The following is a 23,745-nucleotide window of genomic DNA, read 5'->3' as shown; positions in this document are numbered from 1 at the left end:
CCACGTTGCTTCTCAAGGCATTTGTTGATTAGTGATTCATGTGGGCAGAGCCCCTGAGAAGGCAGACAGAAGGCTGCAGCTGTCAGGCTGAGAAGCTAAGCTGGGTTTTCAACAGCCTCTTCAGGGCTGGAGTTCAGGACTGCCAAGATTCAGGAGGAAAGGAGGCTGTGTGTGCAATTGCCGTAAAGAATTGAGAAGGGGCAGAGAATTCAAATAGAACGTTCAGCTTCATTCAGTGGTGCTGGGGAGACAATAAACAGAGTTTAAGACCAATAAGGTGGTAGGGACCTAGTAAACAGTCCTCCAGGACTATGCATAGTAAGCACGAGTGTGTCAGAAATAGGTCAAGTGTCAGAGCAGCTGGGTGGCACGGTTGGTTAGGTGTCTGACTTGATTTCAGCTCAGGCCCTGATCTCAGGGTGGTGACACTGAGCCCCGTGTTGGGCTCTGTGCTGGGTGTGGAGCCTGCTTAAGATTCGCTCCCTCCGCCCCTCTGCACTTGAATGCATGCATTCTCTCTCTCTCTCAAAAAAGAAAAAAATAGGCCAAGTGTCACCTTCCTTGCTCCCCTCCCTTAGCTTCTAGCCTTGTTTATGCTTTCATTATGCATTCACTGGGCAAATGTTTCCTGAGTGCCTTCCAAGGGCAGGCATTCTGCTGGGTTTTTGGTCATTGAGACAAGGAGCCCATCAACAAGCAAATTAGATTCAGAATCATCCTGAAATTGGGACACATTTTTACAGTTTACAAAAACTTGTTCATACCCATTGCTGGCAATGATACTCATGGCTACCCCACAGCATATAAGTAAGGCAGGTATTAATGCTCCTATTTGTAGATGAGGGAAACTGTATTGAAAGTAGCCAAGAGCCTTGTCCAAGGTCACTCATCTACTAAGCAACGATGGTTTCCTCTCTCCAGTTCCCTAGTGACAGTCCCAGCACAGACACTGTCTATCACAGACACAGAAATCATCCTACAGAATAGGAAGAGGGAACAATCTTATGGGAGGGACAAAGACTACGGAAGTATCACAGGCTCTCTGTTGAGCAAATGGAGCTAAAAGAGTCTCAAAGACGAGCTGGTCTTATCCTTTCCCTTACAGATGAAGAACAAAAACAAACAACAGAGGCTTGGGACGATGAAGTGATTCTGTCTACAGACTCAGAGCAAACTTAAAAGTCAGACTCCTCTCCCACATCATTTAAGAGTCCAGCCCTTCAGTCCGCACTCAGCACCTCCCCGTTGGCTGTGGTCCCTGCTGTCTTACCCCCTGTATTCTAGAGAGCAGCTGAGCTCCAGCCAGGGGGAGACCTCACTGCCAGTTCCAACATGAGAGGCTGGCAGCACCTGTCTGTGCAGGAAAGAATGAGAAACAAGTTCCTTTAGGAAGGGATGTACATTTTGTACCTGAAATTCTCTTGCTGATGAGAAAGTATTTACATGTGCTGCTGCTTTAACAAACCAAGAGGAATGTAGACAGCCGTGCAGGAACAAGAGTTGGAAGTGGCTGAAACAAATGTGCCACCTTTCTTGCTCACTAAGATGAGGTGCTTGGATGAGAACGCTGCCATTATCAGGACACGAGCAGATATAAACTCCCATGGCTCTAACTGGATAATACTTAGAATGAGGCTCCCCTCCAACACTTTGAGTATCATCACCCCTTTCTTCACTCTCCAGCCCGCACCTCTACACCTAGGCAGGACCTGGGAGGAAAGTCCTTTTTGGTATCCTCAAGCTCATGCTCTCAGTGCCTCTTCTTCAGGCTGGACACTGGACATGTGCATCTCAGAGCCACGACAAGGGGTCAGTTTTTAAAATCATAGGGTGCCACTGAGTTCGTGCCTTCACCTTCCCCAGTCTCAGGTCCCCTTTCTGTAAAATAAAGACACCGACTCCTTGATGTTGCCTGTCTACTATACAAAGGTGGTTTTGAGGCTGAAATGAAACAAAGTGTGTGAATGTGCTTTGACATTGGGAAAGCCTTGTAATCCACTTGTTCTTGGGCTCAATCCAACGAAAATACAAAATGACCAGAGAATGAACCGCAAGAACTACCTAGTAAGGCCTTTGCTGGAAAAACGCATCCTAGAGATTGTATCCTAGAGATTGCATCCTAGAGATACATATTTTAGGTAAAATACTGAGGGAAGATTTCAGTTACCCAAGAAACACTCAGTACCTGGCTTTGTTGCAAAAATATGACAGCAGGCAAACAAGACCTACCCCCACCCAACATCACCAATCTAGAGTAAATAAAAAAAACAAAACCCTAGTGTCAGTAGAAATGCTCACTAATATAAAATAAGGGCAATGTATGTTTGAGATTAAATGTTAAAGCAAAATAGAGGCTGGTTCCAAGTCTGTGCTCTGCAGAGAGAACAGAGCTGTCTAGGATCATGGGACCCTCCCTTCTTCCTGAGGCTTCTAGCCTTCTTTATCCTTGGAGCTCCCTAGGTTATCAGGCCCAGATGTTTGGCCCCCAAACTGCAAACCATAAATTCTGGAACTGCCATATCTCAGTAGCTAACTAATTCTTTTATCTACAGGCAAGACTAGTTATATTTGCAGGTTGAACATTCTTCCCATCAAGACACATGCTTCCTCGGGAAGGGTTCAGGGAACCTGGGTATAGCCATCCAGATTCCTAGTGTAAAAGAATCCCGATTAGGAGTTCTTTTGGACTCTTTTGCAAGACAAAAACTGTTGGGTCTACTGCTGTGAAGAAGTAGAATGAAAAAGTAATAGTATTTGTTAGGGATTGAATTGGGTCCCCTCAAAATTCATATTCTGAAGTCCTAACCCCCAGTACCTTGGAATAAGACTTTCCTTGGAGACAGAGTCTTCACTGAATCAATTTTAAATGTGGCCACTAGGTAACCCCAAATCCAATATGACTGGTATCTTTATGAAAAGGGAAAACTGGAAACTGAGAAAGACATGCACAGAGAGAAGATGAAGAGACCCAGGGTGAAGCTGGCCACCTACAAGCCAAGGCCTAGAACAGAGGCTCAGAGCCCTCGGAAGGGACCAACCTTGATATCAGACTCTGGCCTCCAGAGCTGTGAGACAATACATTTCTGTTCTTTAAGCCTCCTAGTCAGTAAATACTTTGCATCAGCAGCCTGAGCAGATGAATACAGTCCTCATTTCACAATGAACTTCTCATAAGCAGAAGCCATAGAGCATTTCAAGTGAACTGAAGGAGTGGGCCAGGGAACCCCCCTTTGATATGGAATCTAGGGGTAAGGTGGGGATGGAGGTACCCTGAGGGGAAGATGAGGTCAGCCCCTTGCTGGGGAAACTGATGGGGAGTAGACAGGAAAAGCCCACAGCAAAGACACGGAACAGCCTGGGGAGAAGGAAAGGAGAAGGCCATTCAAGACAGCTTGTGACTTTGGATCTCAACTGCCTTGAATTTGAATCCTGCTTCCATTCCTTGATAGGTGTGTGAGCCTGGCTAGACCTCATGTGGCATCTAGTTCTTCACTGCGGGCTTTTTGGGTTCACAGTTTCAGAGATCCTGGGCATTAAATAAAATAATGTATATGCCCTACGCTTTCCCCAGGACCTTTGCATGTATTGCTCCCTCCACCTGGAACTCTTCTGCTCATCTTCTGCTGACTCTATTATACCTAACTTATTCTTCCCTCTTTCTCAGGTCTGATTATTAATGTCATATGTCAAATTGACTAGGCCATGCAGTGCCCAGATATTTGGTCAAACTTTATTCTGGGTATGCCTGTGAGGGTGTCTTAGGATGAGATTAATATTTGAATCAGTAGACTGAATAAATCCCCAATGTGGGTGGGTCTCATTCAATCAGTTGAATGCCTTAATGGAACAGAAAGGCTAAAAGGGAACTCCACCTGTCTGACTACTTCAAACTGGGACATCTGCTCTTTCCTGCCTTTGGGATTGAACTGAAACACTGGCTTTTCTTGGCTCTTGACCCTGCCAGCCTTCAGACTGCAATGACACCATCAGCTCTCCTGGGTCTCAGATTTTTGGACTCAGAATATAATGCAACCATTGGCTCTTCAGGTCTCCTGTTTGCTGACTCACACTGCAGATTTTGGGCTTTCCTTGCTTCTATAATGTGTGAGCCAACTCCTTCAATTCCTTATAGTAAATCAATATCTTTTTTCAGAGATCTTAATGGACACAGGATATATATATATCCTGTTAGTTGGTTCTGTTTCTCCAGAGAACCCAGGCCAATATAGATTTTGGTACCAAGAGTGATTTTAAAGGAACACAATATTAAACATGAGTTTTCTAAGTTGATCTGGGGTTTCTGGAATTGACTCTCTAATCTAAGATTTAAAGATGCTAATGACTTTATTTCTAAGTAGTAAAGGCAGTCTAATGGTCCAAGGCATATGTGATAATAGAGAAATGAAAAGTACTGGGGACTCCTCATGAACCACTTATGAGAGGCAAGGGTCTCGGTGCCCATGTGTATGATACTTTCAAACACTTTTTATCAAAATAATGAGTATAATGAGGATTGGTTGCTCCTAGTGTTACTGGACAAAGTGGGGAAAGAAAAGGTTGGGCTTGGGATTCAAATTCCCAGCTCAAGTGTTACATAAATGACCTGCAATCTATGTCTGCCCTTATCTCCTGTAGCTAAAGGGATGAAATTGTTGAAAATCTAACATACCTTATCCTGTGACTGGCTGAATTACAATGCAGGTCTAATTCCCAGCTTCCTGGGGAGTCTACTGTTAAAATAAAGGCTTTGACTGGGAAGGAATGAGATCCTGAAAGTTGGATTGGGGGTATATGGGAAGACCCTGATGAATCTGGGGACACTGGACCCCTAAATTATGATGAGTCATCTTTGGCAGTGGAAGCAGTTTCTCCACCCCCAGTATAAGTGACTTCCTGAGGCATCTGGGCTACTCAGTTAAGCATCTGACTCTTGATTTTTGACTCAGATCATGATCTCAGGATTGTGGGACTCAGCCCCTCATTGGACTCCATACTCAGCAGGGGAGTCTGCTCGAAATTCTCCCTCTCCCTCTGCCTCTCCCCACTGTACTCTCTCTCTATATATAAATAATAAACAAATAAATCTTTTAAAAAATGACCTCTCAACCTGTGTCTGAACCTGCCTTGCCTGAGGAGAGGACAGTGGCCTCCCCCATTGCCAAGCAAGACAATGCCGATTCTCCTGAGAACCCACCTCCCCATCCCTCTTTGCTTCTAGACCTATAACTAGACTCAGTTCTCAGCAGGACCCTAACAATGAGGTAAAGTAATGGCCCACAAGGAGGTGTGCTATACTCCAAAAGAATTACCTGAGTTTTCTAATTCGTACAGATAGATATCTGGGGACTACTTGTGGTAGTGAATACTAAAGGTGTGGGATAATGGTGGAAGAAACATAATGTTGGATCAGGCAAAATTCATTCACAGGGGCTGACTAAGCAGAGATTTTCTAAATAATGTTGCATCTTGGGGAGTTAGAAAGAGTCTAACAGTTTGTTTGTTTCATTGGCTGAAGCATGGGCAAAAAGACCCACAGGGAGTGAGTGAAAAATACTGGGTCTGCCTTGATTTCATGTAAAGAAAGGGATCCAAAGACAGGGAGGGTGGGATTTTGGAGTGGGTTGATCCTCTGAGATCCACTCACTCACCCTGGGAAGATCCAGAAGACATGACTTTCACCATGACTATGAGAAAAAACCTGTGAGGAGAGTCTTAGAATCCTTGAAGAGCTCTACGATCATTCTTTGTAGGCCAGACCTTGCAGGGAGAACTACAGTCTCCAAACTGGGAAACAAACCACAATGACAGTAATTGGATCCTGGGGTGGCAAATACCTAATTGTGGCACTCAACTGCCTAAGGCAAGGAGAGCCTGGGTACCATAATAGATAGCAGAGTCAGTGCAGTGATGGGGATAGGCTGACATGCACAGACCCATGGTATTGGCTAGTTGGTCATAGTGTGCCTAGAGGTGAAATAGATAGGAAACCTATGAAATTCTTACTTGTTCTGGATAAGCAGAGAAATTCTAGGTCAAGTGAACAAAAGTCTATCTGAATTATAAAACAGTCATGGCTTCTCCTCAGACTTGAGGCAGTTTACAAACCCAAAATGACTTAGATGAAAGGGAAGCTGGGTACCCTTGAGGAAGGACCCCAGTACACATCAAATATTTATATTAATTTTCCCAGCCTTTCCCAAAAGGACCTACAGTTTTTTACCAAGATAACTGTGCACTTGGGAAAAGGAAATAATCAGCCTTTTGGGGGAACTACCACATACTGGCTCTGAATGGACACCGATTCCGGGAGACCCCAATCCCCTTGTGGCCCTCCAGTCTGAGCTGGGGACTTATGGAGGTCAGGTGATCAATGGGGTTATAACTGAGGTCCATCTCACAGGAAGTCCAGTGGACCCCTGAATCCATCCTGTGGTTGTTTCCGTGGTTCTGCATTGCATAACTGGAACAGACATGCTGAGAATCTGGCAGAACCTCACATTGGTTCCTGGATCCATGGAGTAAGGGATTTTATGGTGGAAAGGCCAAGAGGCACTGCCTCTACCTAGGAAAATACTAAAACCAATGCAATCCTGCATTCCTGGAGGGACTGCAGAGGTGAGTGCCCCCACCAAGAACCTGAAATTTGCTGATTTGGCCAGTGCAGAGGACAGGTGGACCATGGCAACAGTGAATTTTCATAAGCCGAACAAGGTTGATTCCAACTGGTGGCTGCTGTACCAGATGCAGTTTCATGGCCTGAGAAAATTAACACATCCCTGGGATGCAGCTATTGATTTGGGAATTGTTTTGTTGTTGTTGTTGTTGTTTTTCCATACCTGTTCATAAGGCCCTCCAGAAGCAGTCTGCTTCCGGCTGACAAGACCAGCAATACACCTTCACTGTCTGGCCTCAGGGGATCTCACTGCTGCAGTTCTATGTCATACTTCAGTTCACAGGGAACTTGATCTCCTTTCCATAACACTGATGATATCATACCAGTTGAACCTAGTGAGCGAGTAAGTAGTAGCTTGCTCTTTGCAAGACATTTATGTGTCAGGGGGAATATAAATATGACAAAAATTCAAGTGTCTTTGAGGCACCTGAATGGCTCAGTCGGTTTAGTGTCTGCCTTGCGCTCACATCATGATTTCAGGGTCCTGGGATCGAACCCTGCATCGGGCTCCCTGCTCAGTGAGGAGTCTGCTTCTCCCTCTTTCTGCTCATGCTTCCTCTGTCTCTCTCAAATAAATTTAAAAAAAATTTCAAGGGCTTTCTACCTTAGTAAAATTCTTAGTGGTCCAGAGATGTGGGCATGTTGAGATATCCCTTCTAAGGTGAAGATTAAACTTTCATTTGGCCCCTCCTACAATGAAAAAAGAGGTATGCCTAGTGGGGGCAATGTACACGTCTTCCTCACTTGGGTGTATTACTCCAGCCCATTTACTGAGTGACCTGAAAAGGTGCTGGCTTTGCGTGGCACCCAGGACAAGAGAAGGCTCTGCAACAGGTCTGGGCTATGGGGTAAGCTGCTTTGCCCCTTGGGCCATATGATCCTGCAGACCCAATGGTGTTTAACATGGCAGTGATGGTAGGGATGCTGTATGGGGCCTTTGGGAGACCCCTATAAATGAACTACACTATTGATCCTTCGGATTTTGGAGCAAAGCCATGCCATCCTCTGTGGGTCACACTATTCTCCTGTTGAGAAAAAGCTCTTGGGCTGTGTTAGGGCTTGGGTAGAGACCAGATGCTAGCCATGGGCCACCAAGTTACCATGACACCCGAGTTGCCCATCTGAACTGGGTACTTCCTGACCCACTGAGTTACAAAGCTGGGCATACAGAGACACATTCCGTCATCCAATGGAAGTGGTATATATGTAATCAGGCCTGAGCAGGCCCTGAATGCACCAGTTAAGTTACAGGATAAAGTGGCCCAATAGCCATGGTCCCTACTTCTACTATACTACCATCTCTCTCCCAGCCTGCACCTATGGAATTATGGGGAGTTCCCTATGACCAGCTGGTGGAGGAAGAGAAGATTCTGGCCTAGTTTACAACTGTGGCCAATGCTTTGGCTGGATGGTCAGGGACTTAGAAGAAACACGACTGGAAAACTGGTGACAAGAAAATTTGGGGAAGAGTTATGTGAATAATCCTCTCTGAAGGATGAAGACATTTGTGTCTTCTGTGAATATTCTCCAAAGGGTGAGCTCAGCAGGAGTGGATTCTAACAATCAAGTGGATATAGCATGACCTATAATGTGAGATAGTCACAGTATCTAGTCAGCCTTCTTCTCTAGTCACCCCTGTCATCCCCCAATGGGCTCATGAACAAAGTGGTGCTGACGGCAGGGATGGATTTTGTGCACAGGGTCAGCAACATGGCCCTCCAGTCACCAAGGCCAGCCTGGCCATGGCTCCCACCAAGTCCCTAATTTGCCAACAGCAGAGACCACCAGCAAATCCCCAGTATGGCCCCATTCTACAGGGTGATCAGCCAGCTATGAGCTGACAGGTTAATTACACTGGACCGCTTCCATCATGGAAGGGGCAATGTTTTTTCCCTGCTGGAATAGGAACTTACTCTGGATATGCATTTGCCCTCCTTGCATGAAGTGCTTGTGCCAAAAAATGCCATACAGAATGCATTATCCGTCATCATGGTATTCCCTGATATTCTAATGTAGCATTGCTTCTGATCAAGGAAACCACTTTATAGCAAATGAAGTACAACAACGGACCCATGATCATGGAATTCACTGGTGTGACCATGGTCCTCACCACCCTGAAACAGCTGGCTTGACAGAAGATTGAATTGTCCTTTGAAGACTCAGTTCCCGAGCTAGCTAGGTGGCAATATCTTGCAGGGCTGTATACGGTCTGAATTAGTGTCCAATATATATGGTGCTATTTCTCTGATAGCAAAGATTCACTGGAACTGGGATCAAGGGGTGGAGATGAGAAAGACACCACCCACTATCACCCCTGGTGACCTACCAGCAAAATGTTTGCTTCTTATTCCCACAACCTTATGCTCTGCTGGCTTAGAGATCTTAGCTCGAAAGGAAGGAATGTTTCTGCCAGGGATACAACAATGACTCCATTGAACTGGAAGTTAAGACTGCTGCCTGGTCACTTTGGGCTTCTAAGGCTTCTGAATTAGTAGGCAAGGAAGAAGATATTGTGCTGATTGGGGTGGCTGATCCTGACTACCAAGGAGAAAGTGGACCACTACTCTACAATGGAGGTAAGGGAGAGCATGTCTGGAATTCAGAAGATCCCACAGAAGGTCCTGAAATAAATACAGTGGAAAACTACAATAGTCCAGTCCAATCTAGGTAGGACCTTAGATCGGGAATGAAGGTTTGGATCACCTTACCAGGTAAAGAACAACCAGCTGAGGTGCTTGCTGAGGACAAAGAAAATACACATGGGTCATAGAAGAAGGACGTTATAAATAACAGTCATGACCATGTACTCCTTGTCAAGAGTATTTCCTCCTTGGCCTGTTATAAATATATAAATATAAATGCATAGAGCAAGTATTTTTGCTTTCTTCCCTTTCTTATCCTCTTATCATGTAACATAAAACATAAAATAAATTGACTTTATACCACAGGATTTAAATATTGTTAACTTTATGTCATAGTATTTAAATTATGAGATATCAAAGGGAAAAGTAAATATCTCTCAAGGACTTTACCTTCTTTTCTGGGGAAAGGGTTAGTGTGGTTTTGGTTGTACACAGGATACTCGCATCATGAGTATTAGGCAGAATTGTAACCTTCTTAGTATCCCTATTTGGAGATTAAGTATGATTTAAGGATATGTGCATGGGTGCCAAGTTGATCTGTGGAGGTTAATTTTATGTGTCAACAGGACTGGACCACAGAGTGGCCAGACATTTGGCCAAACATTATTCTGGTTGTGTCTGCAGGGGTGTTTATAGATGAGACTAACATTTTAAACTGGTACTGAGTAAAATAGATTGCTCTCCTAATGTGCTGGGCCTATCTAAGCAGTTGAAGACCTAAATAAAACCAAAGACTGACCCTTCCGTAAGTAACAGAGAATTCTCCTGCCTGGTAGTCTTCACACTGACCCAACACTTCCTCCTGTTCTACAGCAGCTTCTGGCCTTCCGACTCAAACCAGGACATTAGCTGAGCAGATTTTGGACTTGCCGGCCTCCTTCATTACATGAGCCAATTTGTAAAATAGTTTCTCTCTCTCTCTCATAGGTTCTGTTTTTCTGGAGAACTCTGGCTAATTCAGGGGTGAGATGAGAGTATAAGATAACATCAGAGTGATGGGCATCCCGAGGGACAGGTGGCTGTACGCCCCTGCGATCGGGTGGAAAGGGAGAAAATGAGAAAACAGAGTTTCCAAGACGAGGGCTGCCTATTTCTCTGTGTAGACCAGATCAAACAAATCCACATATGAAAATCCAGTTTTGTATGGCAGGCAAAGTTAGGAGCCCCAGCATCTTTACGAAGAGGTTTGTAAGTACAGTAGTCTTCCCTTATCTGCGATGGCTATGTTCCAAGAACCCCCTACACAGCCTGCTTTTTCCTATATATACTTTCCTATGATAAAGTTTAATACATAAAATAGGCATTACATGAATATTGTCTCCTCTCAAAATATCTCCAATACTGCATTTGCCCTTCTTGTGATGCCCTGAGGTGATAAAATGCCTAAGTGATGAGAAGAATAGCGGTGAAGGACTCAGCCACTGCGATGTAGCATTAGGCTACCACTGACCTTCAGAGGATACCTCATTAGGAGAATGAAACCACAGATAACGGCGGGGTGGGGGGACTTAACTGTGTTTTTTAAAGCTTCCAGTTGCACTAGGCATTTGCTACCGGATTGTATGAGCCTACCGGGATTTTTGCTGGAAACTTCTGTGTCAGGCGAGATTACCATGGCCCTCTGGGAGCTCTGTAGCAGATGTGGTCCAGGTCTGGCTCTTACCTCTTACGATGGTCACGTTGCGAAGGATTTCTCCATGCTGCGTGTCCACAGCCTTCATCTCCTCCACGATCATGGAGAGGTTGCGGACGTTGAAGTCCAGCCGCGCACTGAGCAGGCTGAAACGCTCCCGGAGCAGGTCTGTGGTGCCCAGCATGAGAGAGACAGACTTGTTCAGGTAGTAGAGCTCCTCAGCGTGCGTGTGGAAGCCCAGCGTGCAGGAGAGCCGCACGTCATCCAGGTATTTGAGCATGCTGTGCACGTGGTTGTCGGTGGCATTGATGTTGGTGAAGATGGTGCTGATCTCAATCTCATGTGAAGCCATGCGTCCTTCCAGCGTCTCGAACCTCTCCACAGTGCGGTTCTGGGCATAGCGGGTGTGGTACTGCAGATCGTGCATGTTCTCCTCGTGGTCGTCCAGGAAGGACGAGATGTTATCCAGCTGCAGCTGCAGGCCCATGACCTGCAGCACCAAGTCGTGCGCGCTCTCAGCATTCTGGCTGATGCGCTGCGAGGAGACCCCCAGGGTGGCCTGGATGTTCTTGACCGCTTCTCCGGTCTTGGCTGAGATGGTGCGCAGGCCACTGAAGAGCCGGGTGTAGTTCTGCCAGTCGGTGACCATCTTCTGGAGGGTCAGGGTCTCCTCATCAGTTTTGCGCTGGATCCCGTGGATCCACTCCGAGGTCTGCCCCACAGTGAAGTTGATCTGGTGGACTGTAGCCTTGACGTCATAGCAGTCCTGGGTGAGGTCCTTCAGAGAGAGGTCCAGGCCGGCCGTGGTGGCCTGCCAGCCTCTCACCTGGGCAAGAAAGAGCCCCAGAGACTGGTTGACCTGGTGGATGGAAAAGGAACAGCTGCCCATCTCCTGGGAGATCTGACTGCTGGTGGTGGAGAGCAGCTCGTGGGTCTGAGAGGTCTGGTCCAGCTGTACCTCCTGGGCCAGGAGCATCTTCTGAATTCCCTCCAGCTCCTCCTGCAGTTTTCTGATTTCTTGCTCCAGCTGCCCAGCCTCGTGGCAGAAAGAACAGTTGTTTGGGGCTTTTAGATCTTCAGGGGAAAGGGACAACATTTTGAGTTGCTGAAGGATCATGGGACGAAAGTTGCTTCTTTACATATTTCAGAGCATAATGGATTGTCAAGTGGCTTCCTGATCCCTCTTCCTATCCTAAGCCTGCTATGAAAACCTTTTGAAAAAGCCTTACCATCTCTATGAAATATTATTTTACCAAATATCTTTACTATGACATAAAATATAGAACTGGGGACATTTTTTCCATCTCGCCACTGAATTCTTGAGAATATAGCTTCATAACTTTTCTAAGGTTGCCAAGAACCACCCATTTACATTTTATCTTAAAATTTTTCCAAATATTTTTGTACTTATTATCGATGAACTTATGGGGGAAAGATGGTACGGGGATTATTTCTCCCTGTGACAGATGAGAAATGAGGCACAGAGAAGAGGTTTGCCAAATTTATCACTCAGCTAGTACTTTATCTTTCTGTCATGGTTGACCTCCTCTACCTTTTCTATTGTGGCTCCTTCTGTCTCAGTCTTGGAACGAGAAGATCCCTGGTTAAAGCAGGAGATAGCATCATGACTTGGTAGCATATGGTAGGGTAGGGTAGACTTGTCAAGAAGCTTTGGAAGATCTTAAAAATAATTTCAGGGTGGCTGGGTGGCTCAGTTGGTTAAGCATCTGACTCTTGATTTTGGCTCAGGTCATGATCTCAGGGTCCTGGGATGCAGCCCTGCATTGGGTTCCCTGCTCAGCAGGGAGTCTGCTTGTCTCTCTTTCCCTCTCTCTGTCCCTCGCCTGCATGCACTAGTGCTTTCTTTCTTTCTCAAATAAATACATAAATCTTTTTAAAATAATCATAATCTCAGATACATGAGAATGACTGAGGAACGGACTTTCTTTGGGTTCCTTCTCTACCTGTAGGCTCGGGCTAGATCTGTACCACATAGAACACTTGGCTCCAGACCTAGGTGAATCTCAGGGCAGCAGTCCTCTTTGAATGGACAGGGAGGCAGGGAGTCATAGCTGTCTTTTCCCTTGTGTCTCAAAGGTTGGTGAAGGATGTCCTATTTCAGGCCACCATGGCCCGAGGGAGCACTCAGCCCTCCCCCATTATTACTGGTCTTCCATCATACTCATGTGCACATCTGGACATGGGACACTTACCCAGTCCTTGGAGGTTTTCCTGCATAGACAAAAGTTTCTTGTCATAAATGGCCCGGGCCAGGGAGATGTCTTCTGAGAGAGAGTCCACTTTCCTGAAAACTGTATGGGAAATACAGATGAGAAGATGGGGCAGGGTCTTAGCTCAGAGAAACAGCAGTCATTTGTCGAGAAGGTGTTTTTATCAACCTCTCTGCCACCAAAACCATTCACCCTTTTATGGGGCTTTTCAGTGGTGGGAAGGGAAGATGCTTCTTATGGCCAGAGTTTGTCACACATTCCTTAAAAACACAGATCTACATCTAAATAGCTCCCTTAAGTGTTTCTATGTATGGATATATATACTCGTGTGTATATATGTATGTGTGTGTGTGTGTGTGTGTGTGTGCACACGCGTGTATCCACCTCCACATTTAAAACTAGGTCTGACCACAGGATAGAATAGAATAGGAAAATTAAGAAGAAAATACAAAAAGTATAAAAGTTATTCTTAATCCTACGACTGAGAGACAATAGCCATCAATATCTTCGTGTATCTGTTGGACTCTTATCTCTATAACCATTCTGTAGCTACATAGATATATGTATACTTTTTTAGAAAACAACAACAGGAACCCGGAATGTTTAGACTATTTCATCTATTTTCTTCCAATTTTCTTCGCTGATATAATGTCATGGACATTTTCCTATTGAGGTTTAAATCACTTTAGGATCATTACTTTTAATGCCTGTATCATACTCTGTATAAATGACTCAGCAATTGTATAAAAGTCCCTTGTGCTTGGCGGACACTTCTGAGTCTACAAATAAAACTTGGTGGGTATATATGAGTAACAGTTATTCCTAGAAATAATCCTTATATTTGATGGTTTTATGTATATGGTTATTCTCATAGGATAAATTGCTTGAAGCAGAATTAATGGGTTAAGGAGTTGGACACATGTTGCCAAAGTGACCCCTAGGAAAGGTTTTACTGGTTTATACCAGCTTCTTAGGGGTCAGTGCTGGCCTGGGTTTAGAGAACATCTGGGCATCAACAGGATCCCTGGCTTTCTCTAGCAAGTGCCTGGCTAGACAGGGAGGTAAGAGGAGAAGACGGAGTAGACGGATGTTTCCCACAGAGCCTATGAAAGTAAGTTTGGGGGTGGAAACAGATCTACCAAGAAAGCTGGGGAATGTAACTTCTGTTCCACATTTGCCTCAGATCTTTTGGGTGTCTTCAGGCAAGGCAGTTAATTTTTCTGCAGCTCAACTGAATCATCTGTAAAAGGAAAGTATGAAGCTAGATGACTTCCAATGTTCTTCTCAGCTCCAAAATTCCACGATTCCATTTTGTTTGAATCTCTGGGCTTTCATTAACATTGTATATCTCAGAGCTGCTGAGACCTAATTAGCAGCAGTGATATAGTGAGAGACCCTAGGAACAGTTCAATGCCTTCTATTCCACCAGCACCTAGAGTTTATAGTATTTATTATTCCATTTGAGTCTCCCCCAAATTAAAATTTCTTATATAGATGGTGGGGAACAGAGGTGTAGAGACTCTGAATGACTTTGATTCCTATCCTAATGCTTTGTAAAGTCTACCCTCAAGCCAGTAGCCAAGGGTTCATTCATATAATTCACCCTGTTCACTTCTTCACTGAGCGTTTCATGATCCATAATTACATATTTTTTGTTTACCATTTTCCTTATTTTTTAGATCTTATTTTTTTCTCATCTTTTCAAAATTGTCTTATAACGTATACTATAAAGAGAACATATGTGTAATTTATAAATAAATAGGCGTATTTCACAAGTGTAAGATGATTGTTTTTTTTTCTTTTCAAATATTTAAGTATAAACATTTTCAAACAGAGGAATCAAGACTTGGACAGTGACTGTCTTACTTGTACAACTGGCAGTCGTGTGTCTACTGACTACATTCTATAATTAACATTTTACTTATATTCACTTCATTGTACATCTGCCATTTTACCTTTTTATCTGTTCATCAACCCATCTACTTTTTTGATACATTTTAAATCAAACTTTTTACCAATGGGTACACAGTCAAAAAAGGTTCATAGATTATTGGTCTAGGCTAAGGGCTGGCAAAGCAGGATCTATATGTCGCATCTGACCCAAGGTCACTTTGTTGGAACAAAGCCATCTCCATTTAGTACATACATATTGTGTCTGGCTGCTTTTGCTTTACAACGGCAGAGTGGTTTTGACAAAGACCATGTGTGGCCCGTAAATCCTAAAAAATTTACTACCGAAACCTTTACAGGCAGTCTGCCAAACCTTGCTCTAGATTATGAGCTCCATAAACAGGGCCCATGTTTTATGAAGCAGTATAAGCCCCATGCCTAATGCAGTTCTCGGCTTATAGTATGCATGCAACAGGTACCCGATTAAAGGACTAAGTTGAACTTCCAAGTACCTTTGAGGAAGACAGATTCTACTCAACCTCCGGACTTTATCCTCAGTCCTGACCATAATACCTTGACTACAACTGTCTGCATATATACTCCCAAATCTCTAGTCTCTATTTGACGAGTATTACTGAGCACCTGCCAACCAGGTCAGGATGTGCCAGTTCTGCTCCAGGGACTTGGGACGACCAGGCTGGAGGCAAAAACAAAAAGGAAGCTCAATTTTCTCCCTGGATTCCGCAAATGCTCTCCTTACCCCCCAGTTATTATGATCTTCTGCTCATTCACTCTGGGTGAAAGATAGCCCAAAGACTTGGGGCAAATCCTTTCATCTTCCCAGATACATGGAATGAGGCCGGCCTTCCATTTCAGGGCTCGTTGAGATGATTTGTAGATGTCATGTAGGTGACAATGCCTGGCACCTGGTGGGCACCCCATCACCGCCCATACCCGCTGAAGGGCGTCGGTGCCTGTGTTCCTCTCTGGGCTCAAGCCTGTGGCTGCTGGAGCTTTATTCATGGTCCTGCGGGTGCGGAGAGCTGAGGCCCCGTGAGGCCTGGCCAGAAAAAGACTGGGGAATTTCCCTGATGTCCAATTTGCTACTTCAGAATGGTGGACAGCCAATTTGGTTCCCTCCATGTAACATAATCTGTTAGCATCCAGAAGGCAGAGGCTGACTGAACCCGGCCGTGAGCTATCATCTGGGTTGGCTCCCATGGTTGTACAATGGGCGTGTATGACAGCCACCACACTCCAGGTCCCTGGCCTTCACTGGCAGGACTCTGTTCTAACAAGCGAGGTCCCAGTGAGACTCAGGGATTTGCATTTTAACAAATACTGGGGGTGATCTTGATGCAGGCAGGCCTCCAACCTCACTTCGAGAAACGCTCACAAAGACCATGGAAGAGGCTTCAAAAATGCCCGGTGCCAGGATCTCAGCTCTGGATATACTTACCACACACCCGATATTTTTTCAAAATTCGCAGGTAATTCTAACATGCAGCTGAAACTGGGAACCACTGGACTGGTCCTGTCCTCTCCTCTTACCAGAAGGAAAACAGAAGTCTCGAGAGGGGAATGCCTTGCTCAAATCCACACAGCTACTTACTGACCGGAAATCAGAGGCTGGTCCTTGAAGTCTGAATCAAGTATGAAGATTCCCGTGTCAGAAGGATGCTGGACCACCCCGGGGCTGCGGGGCGCCTGCACTCACCTAGAGAGGCCAGCACGGCCACGGCCACCAGGAGCAGGGCCAGGAAGAGGTAAAGAATTCGCACCGATGTGTGCAAAGACAGGTTCTTCTGGCAGCGGCTGCAGCGGGGCCCCGGCCGGCCTGTTGGGGGACAAAGGAAACCAGTGACTGAGGCTGCAGGTCGAGGGTCAGGTTCATGTCTCTGCTCTGAACGGTCTCATCCCATCTCAAACCAGTCTCAGAAAGGGAGATGTTCTCCATCCTCATGCCTGCCCATCTCACCATGTTCTCTCTAGGTTTTAGCAATAGAAGAGACCAGAGTCGGGGTCTTCAAAGAACGCCCCCCTGCCACCATTCTCTCTGAGGGCAATGTCAATGAGCCCAGGGTGTAAGGAAATACCTTTTCCTGACACATTGGCCTTATCGTGGTCCACAACATGGGGCAGCCAGCCTTGTTTTATCCTTGGGTGACCAATGTGTCTCAGTGTACCTAGGGTTTTCTGGGCTTTAGCTTTGAAAAATCTCCTCCTGTGGGAATTCCTCAGTATGGGACTAACCAGTTGCACACCCTAAGAAACCCTTCAGTCCCCAAACTTGTCAGGTGACAAGGAGTACTCCTGGAAATGGAACGAATGGTTGCAGTCCACCAGCTGGGGCCCCTAATATGGAAGAAGAAGGAAGCCAGGTGTTCTTGACTACTCTTGCATGTGGCCAAGGTCCAGTGGGAATGACACTGTGAAATTGTTGTGATATTTCTAAGGCAGATTCGACTTCGGCTGCACATTATGAGTACTGGGAACGTTGAAAACTCCAGATGCCCCTTTCATACTCCAGACCAAAAGGAATGAGGATTTCTGAGGGCTGGTCATAGGCTTCCTGGGGTGGTTACAATACGCAGTGCCAGCTGAGAACAGCTGTGTTAATCCACACCAAAACCCACTGAGATGCCCTCCTCTACGTAACGGTTCAGGTGGCATTGGTTTCTGAGATTATCCAAGTGCCAAGCTGGGTCCTGTAGGCCAAGGGGATGAGCCACTTGGGTGATAAGGGATATGATGAAGGGGACAGTTCTGGTCCAGTTAGAGGACAGGCCCTGGGGAGATGGCAGAGGTCCCTGACTGGTCTCAGGAGGAGCCCTGAAGACAGATGTCACTTGTGTCAACTTTGACATCATCTGTACCCATGCAAATCTGTGCATGGTACCCTCACCCGAGACCCATGCAAATCTGCCCTTCCACCCTCCATGGAGTAGTGGGGAAAGGACAATCATGATTCTGAAGCCATGGGGAGAGATAAGTCACCAGCCTGGGGATGGGGACAAGGAGGTCAGGGGCAGCCCGCAGGGCCCTTACCTTCTTGTGTGCATGGGAAGGTCGGCATGTCCTCATCGTCACCAGCCAGCTCCTCTTCTGTAACACACAACGCATCTCCATCGCCAGTGGCCGACCTCACTGTGATGGAGCCAGGGCTGTCAGACCCAGTGTGGGAACCTGGAGCCACACCCACCCCTCTCCAGCTGCCGCAATCCCCACACCTGGGGCCCATTCCAGCCTTTGAATCCAAATCAGCCCTCTGGAGCTCCAGGTGACCAGACAGTAAGCAGAGGAGAAGGAAAAAGAGATAAGAACAAGAGACTGAGGATCTGAGATGTCCCAATGCCTGTGGGTAAGGAGATTTTATGATCTCACACAAGCTGGTAAAGATACAGAGGCCAGCTCAATTGCATAGTCTCTGCAGCTTGCTCAAACCCTCAGGGTGGAGTGAGAAAGAATAAGAGCTGGTTGTTTTATCCAGCCCAGCATCCTTCTGTTTGCTGGCTCGTGGTAACGCAAGCAGAATTCCTTTGCTGCAGGGTCAGGGGTGAATCTGCAAGACCCTGCATCCAGCCCAGCTGGGAGCTGCCGAGAGGAGGGAGCAGGAGCGAAGACGGTAGGAGCCAATCCCAGACCTCCGCCTCACACACTGCCTCATGATGGTGCAGAAGGGACCATGGGAGGAGGTCTCATGTGTTCCCTGAATAAGACCTAGTGATGGAATCCCCCATTCAGAAGAGTGCTCTTGGATACCTCATAACTCCTCCTCCTTACAAGACCTGGTCTTTTGTAAATGATGAGGAGAAGGATGCCCAAAATAGGCAAAGGCAGCCAAATTTCCAAGTGGGTGCTTAAGAATTGTGCTACTTTTGTCCTGGGAAGTGTGTGGGGGGGTTGGGGTATGTGCAAGCTGATCATGACAACCGAATTCCTGGGAGATATCTGTCGAGGGGATTTTTTTACAAGTATGCCTCAGGATGCCTGGGTGGCTCAGTGGGTTAAGAGTCTGCCTTTGGCTCAAGTCATGATCTTGGGGTCCTGGGATTGAGCCGCACATTGGAGGAGGGAGTCCCTGCTCAGCGGGGAGCCTGCTTCTCTCTCTACCTCAGCCTCTTCCCCTGCTTGTGCTCTTTCTCTCTCAAATAAATAAAATAAAACAAAATAAAACAAAATAAAATAAAATAAAATAAAATAAAATTATGCCTCAAAATCCAGAGGCAATAAAAGAAAAAAAAGAGATTCATTTGACTGCATGAAAATGCTTTTGCATGACCAAAAAAAGTCATTGGCAAACTGGGAGAAAATATTGACAGTACATATTATAGATAAAGTGCTAATATGGAATGAATTCAGTAGTCACAGGTTACAAAATCAATGTATAGAAATCTACTGCATTTTTCTTTTAAATGTAGGCTCCACACAGACTGGAACTTGAACTCATGACCCTGAGATTGAAACCTGAGCTGAGATCACAAGCCACCCAGGCACCCCTGCTGCATTTCTATACACTAATAATGAAGCAGCAGGAAGAGAAATTAAGGAATCAATCCCATTTACAATTGTGCCCAAATCAGGAGGATACCTGGGAATGAACCTAACCAAAGAGGTGAAAGGCCGATACTCTGAAAACCCTAAAACCCTGTTGGAAGAAATTGAGGAAGACACAAAGAAATGGAAAGACCTTCCATGTTCATGGATTGGAAGAATAAATATTGTTAAAATGTCTATACCAGCCAAAGCAATCTACACTTTTAATGAAATCCTTATCAAAATACCAAGAGCATTTTTCACAGAACTAAAATTAACAATCCTAAAATTTGTATGAAACCATGAAAGACCCCGAATAGTCAAAGCAATCTTGAAAAGAAAAACAAAACTGGGATTATCACAAAGCTATAGTAATCAAGACAGTATGGTACTGGCAAAAAAACAGACACACAGACCAAAGGAACAGAACAGAAAACCCAGAAATAAACCTACAATTATATGGGGTCAATTAATTTTTGACAAAGGAGGAAAGAATACGCAATCAGAAAAAGAGTCACATCAACAAATGGGAAAACTGGACAGCTCTTGTAAAAGAATGAAACTGGACCACTTTCTTACACCATACACAAAAATACATTCAAAACGGATTAAAGACTTAACTGTGAGATCTGAAATCATAAAAATCCTAGAAGAGAGCCCAGGCAATAATTTCTCTGACATTGGCCATAACACATCTTTCTAGATTTGTCTCCTGAGGCAAGGAAAACAACAGCAAAAATAAATTATTGGGACTACATCGAAATAAAAACTTCCGCATGGCGAAGGAAACAATCAGCAAAAGTAGAAAACAACCTACAGAATGGGAGAAGATATTTGCAAATGACATATAAGATAAAGGATTAGTATCCAAAATGCATAAAGAATGTATCAAGTATGTACTTATAATGTATAGGTATGTAATGTATAATGTATAAAGAATGTACTCAATACCCAAAATATGAATAATGCAATTAAAAATGGGCAGAACACATAAACAGACATTTCTCCAAAGGAGACATCCAGACGGACAATAGACACAAGAAAAGATGCTCAACATCACTCATCATCAGGGAAATGCAAGTCAAAACCACAATGAAATATCACCTCATACCTGTTGGAATGGCTATTATCAAGAAGATAAGAGGTAACAAGTGTTGGGGAAGATGTGGAGAAAAGGAAACACTTGTGCACTGTTGATGGGAATGCAAACTGTTGCAGTCACTGTGGAAGAGTATGGAATTTCCTCAAAAATCGCCCAACTGTGGAAAGAGCCAAGATGCTTTTCAACTGTGAATGGCTAAAGAAGATATGGTCCATATATGCTATGGAGTATTATGCCTCCATCAGAAAGGATGAGTACCCAACTTTTGTATCAACATGGATGGGACTGGAGGAGATTATGCTGAGTGAAATAAGTCAAGCAGAGAGAGTGTAGTATCATATGGTTTCACTTACTTGTGGAGCATAAGGAATAACACAGAGGACACTGGGAGATGGGAGAGGAGAAGGGAGCTGGGGGAAATCGGAGGAGGAGACAAACCATGAGAGTCTGTGGACTCTGAGAAACAAACTGAGGGTTTTGGAGGGAAGGGAGTGTGGGGTTGGGTGAGCCTGGTGGTGGGTATTAAGGAGGGCACGTATTGCATGGAGCACTGAGTGTGGTGCATAAACAATGAATCTCCAAACACTAAAAAAAATAAAATTAAATTAAGTTGTTAAAAAAAAGAAAAAAAATACAATTATGCTATGACCTTATGCTCCAGTAATCACATTACTGGGTATTTACCCCCAATATAGAAAAACACTAACTCAAGGGGATACATGCATCCTGATATTTATTACAGCATTATTTACAATAGCCAAATTATGGAAACAGCTCAAACATCCATTGAGAGATGAATGAATAAAGAAGATGTGATATACATATCATGGAATATTATTCAGCCATAAAAAGAATGAAATCCTGCCATTTGTAGCAACATGGATAGACCAGAGAGTATAATGCTAAGAGAAATAAGTCTACCAGAGAAAGACAAATGCCATATGTTTTCATTTGTATGTGGCATTTAAGAAATAAAACAAATGAGGTGTTCCTGGGTGGCTCAGTTGATTAAGCATCTGACTTGAGCTCAGGTCATGATTTCAGGGTCCTGGGAATGAGCCCCACGTTGGGCTCCCCGCTCAGAGGGGAGCCTGCTCCTCCCTCTCCTTCTCCCTCTGTCCCCCAACTCGTGTGCTCTCTCTCAAATAAATAAACAAAATCTTTTTTTTTAAGAAAGAGGTCCCCTAAACAAATGAAAAGATGTTCAACTTTATTCACAAGATAAATGAGATTTTTGATTTTTAAAGAATTTTTATTTATTTTTTTTAGAGGTGGGGGAGGGACAGAGGGAGAGGGAGTGAGAGAATCTTAAGGATGCTCCATGATGAGCACAGAACCTGACGTAGGGCTCAGTCTCACAACCCTGAGATCATGATCTGAGCCGACATCAAGAGTCAGACACTTAAGTGACTGAGCCACCCAGATGCTCCACAGTAAATGCAATTTAAAACTATGATGTGAAATCATTCTCACCTGTCAGATTGGCAATAATGCAGAGGTTGACAATATATTCCACTAGCCAGGCTACGGGGAGTTGGGGTGGGGATGCATATGGTCCACACCTGGCGGAGGGGAATTCAACATATACATTTGCCCTTCAACCCCACAATCACACTTCCATGAATTTATCCATAACATACACCTCCAACAATCTGAAAACATATATGACAAAGCTATTCATGGCGGGATTATTTGTAATTGCAAAAACTGTCTTGTATTGCAAGAACTACCTAAATGTTCAACTATGGGGAATTGGTTAATATACTATAGTTATACATACACAGTGGGACTCTCTGCAGCTATACAAATGAATAAGGAAATCTCTATTCACTGACATGGAGTCATTTCGATGGCATATTAAATAAAAACAGCAAAATGCAGAGAAGCATATGTAATATGCTACCTTTTTTTAAGAAAGAAGCAAAAATAAGACAACATGCATATATCTGCTTATCACAAATTTGCTTTTATACTTTATCTAACCTACAGTGTTACCGTCGCCAACGCTCGCCTCTGCAGATTTCCTTTACTCTCTGGCACAGGAGCCAATCTAAAGTCAATGTGTCGCATTTCATTGTCTTGTCTCTTTCACCTTTATTGACTTTCATGACTGATATTTTTGGAAAGGACAGCCCCTTCCCACATACTTTTTAAGGTAGCCATCCTCACTTTATGTTCTTCTCATGCTTGCTCCTGATTGGATTGGGGCTATGTCTTCTTGGCCAATAAACTGCACACACAATGGTGTGTCCAGCTCCAGCTGTCACATCTGGAGGCATGCAGTGTCCATCTGTCCCTCAGAGGTGATGTTCATTTTGATCACCTGGCTGAGGTGTTGCCTGGTTTCTCCGTGAAGTAATTACTAGGGTTTTCCCCTTCCCTCAGACTAATAAGTCATCTGTAAGGAGACACGTGTGTACTGCTCTTCATAAAAATTTACCCTAAAGGTAGTATCTGTTTATGATTCTTTACGGTGATGGCTGCAAAGTGCTGATTTTCCAACCCCAGGACTACTACAAGAAACATCCCTTCCTTTTTTCCTCCCCAGCTGCTTAGAACTCTGCCACCATCATGAACAACACAGTAACCATCCAGACTAGGAAGTTCATGACCAACTGACCAGCGGAAACAAATGGCCACTGATATTCTTTATCAGGAAAGGCAACCGTGTCTAAGACAGAAATTCAGGGAAAATGTAGCCAAAATGTACCAGACCACACCATACATCTTCTTGGTATTTGATTCAGAACCCATTTTGGTGGTTGCATGACAGAGGGGGATTTCCTTGACTTTTGCCAGGTGCCAGGGGAACTACCAGTCTGGGACCACAGCAGTTTGAGTAATTAAATTGGGTTGCCTAAGTATGCACAAGGAATGTAAACTGGACTCCGGGCCCATGTGAGGGCAAGCCTGCATTTAGCTGGCACAGCACTTTCCACTCTCTGGACTCTCTAGAGACATCCAGTTTCCTAGTCGCTCTCTGGCAGGTACATCCCCCTTCCTCCAACCTCTTGCTCCTCTCCTTCCCTTTTTTCCAA

The 23,745-nt window shown here is 44.7% G+C and overlaps 1 protein-coding gene across 2 annotated transcripts in view; it reads right to left on the bottom strand.

The window, feature by feature from the left end:
• Positions 1 to 23,745, bottom strand: part of SCARA3 (scavenger receptor class A member 3) — a 53,559-nt gene that overhangs the window by 16,236 nt on the left and 13,578 nt on the right. Inside the window, exons 2-5 of one of the 2 annotated variants that reach the window (XM_059176454.1) lie at positions 18,118 to 18,174; positions 16,787 to 16,906; positions 13,162 to 13,260; positions 10,979 to 12,022 (exon numbers count right to left, since the gene is read on the bottom strand). In XM_059176454.1, coding sequence (XP_059032437.1) covers positions 10,979 to 12,022; positions 13,162 to 13,260; positions 16,787 to 16,906; positions 18,118 to 18,174 — 1,320 coding nt within the window. Of the gene's footprint in view, positions 1 to 10,978; positions 12,023 to 13,161; positions 13,261 to 16,786; positions 16,907 to 18,117; positions 18,217 to 23,745 lie in introns of both variants that reach the window. The other variant, XM_059176448.1, reaches the window with a different exon arrangement.

The sequence above is a fragment of the Mustela lutreola genome, chromosome 1 (genome assembly GCF_030435805.1).
Source record: "Mustela lutreola isolate mMusLut2 chromosome 1, mMusLut2.pri, whole genome shotgun sequence".
Taxonomy (NCBI): domain Eukaryota; kingdom Metazoa; phylum Chordata; class Mammalia; order Carnivora; family Mustelidae; genus Mustela; species Mustela lutreola.
The sequence above is the reverse complement of the archived record's forward strand: the minus strand, read 5'-3'. Positions and strand labels throughout refer to the sequence as shown.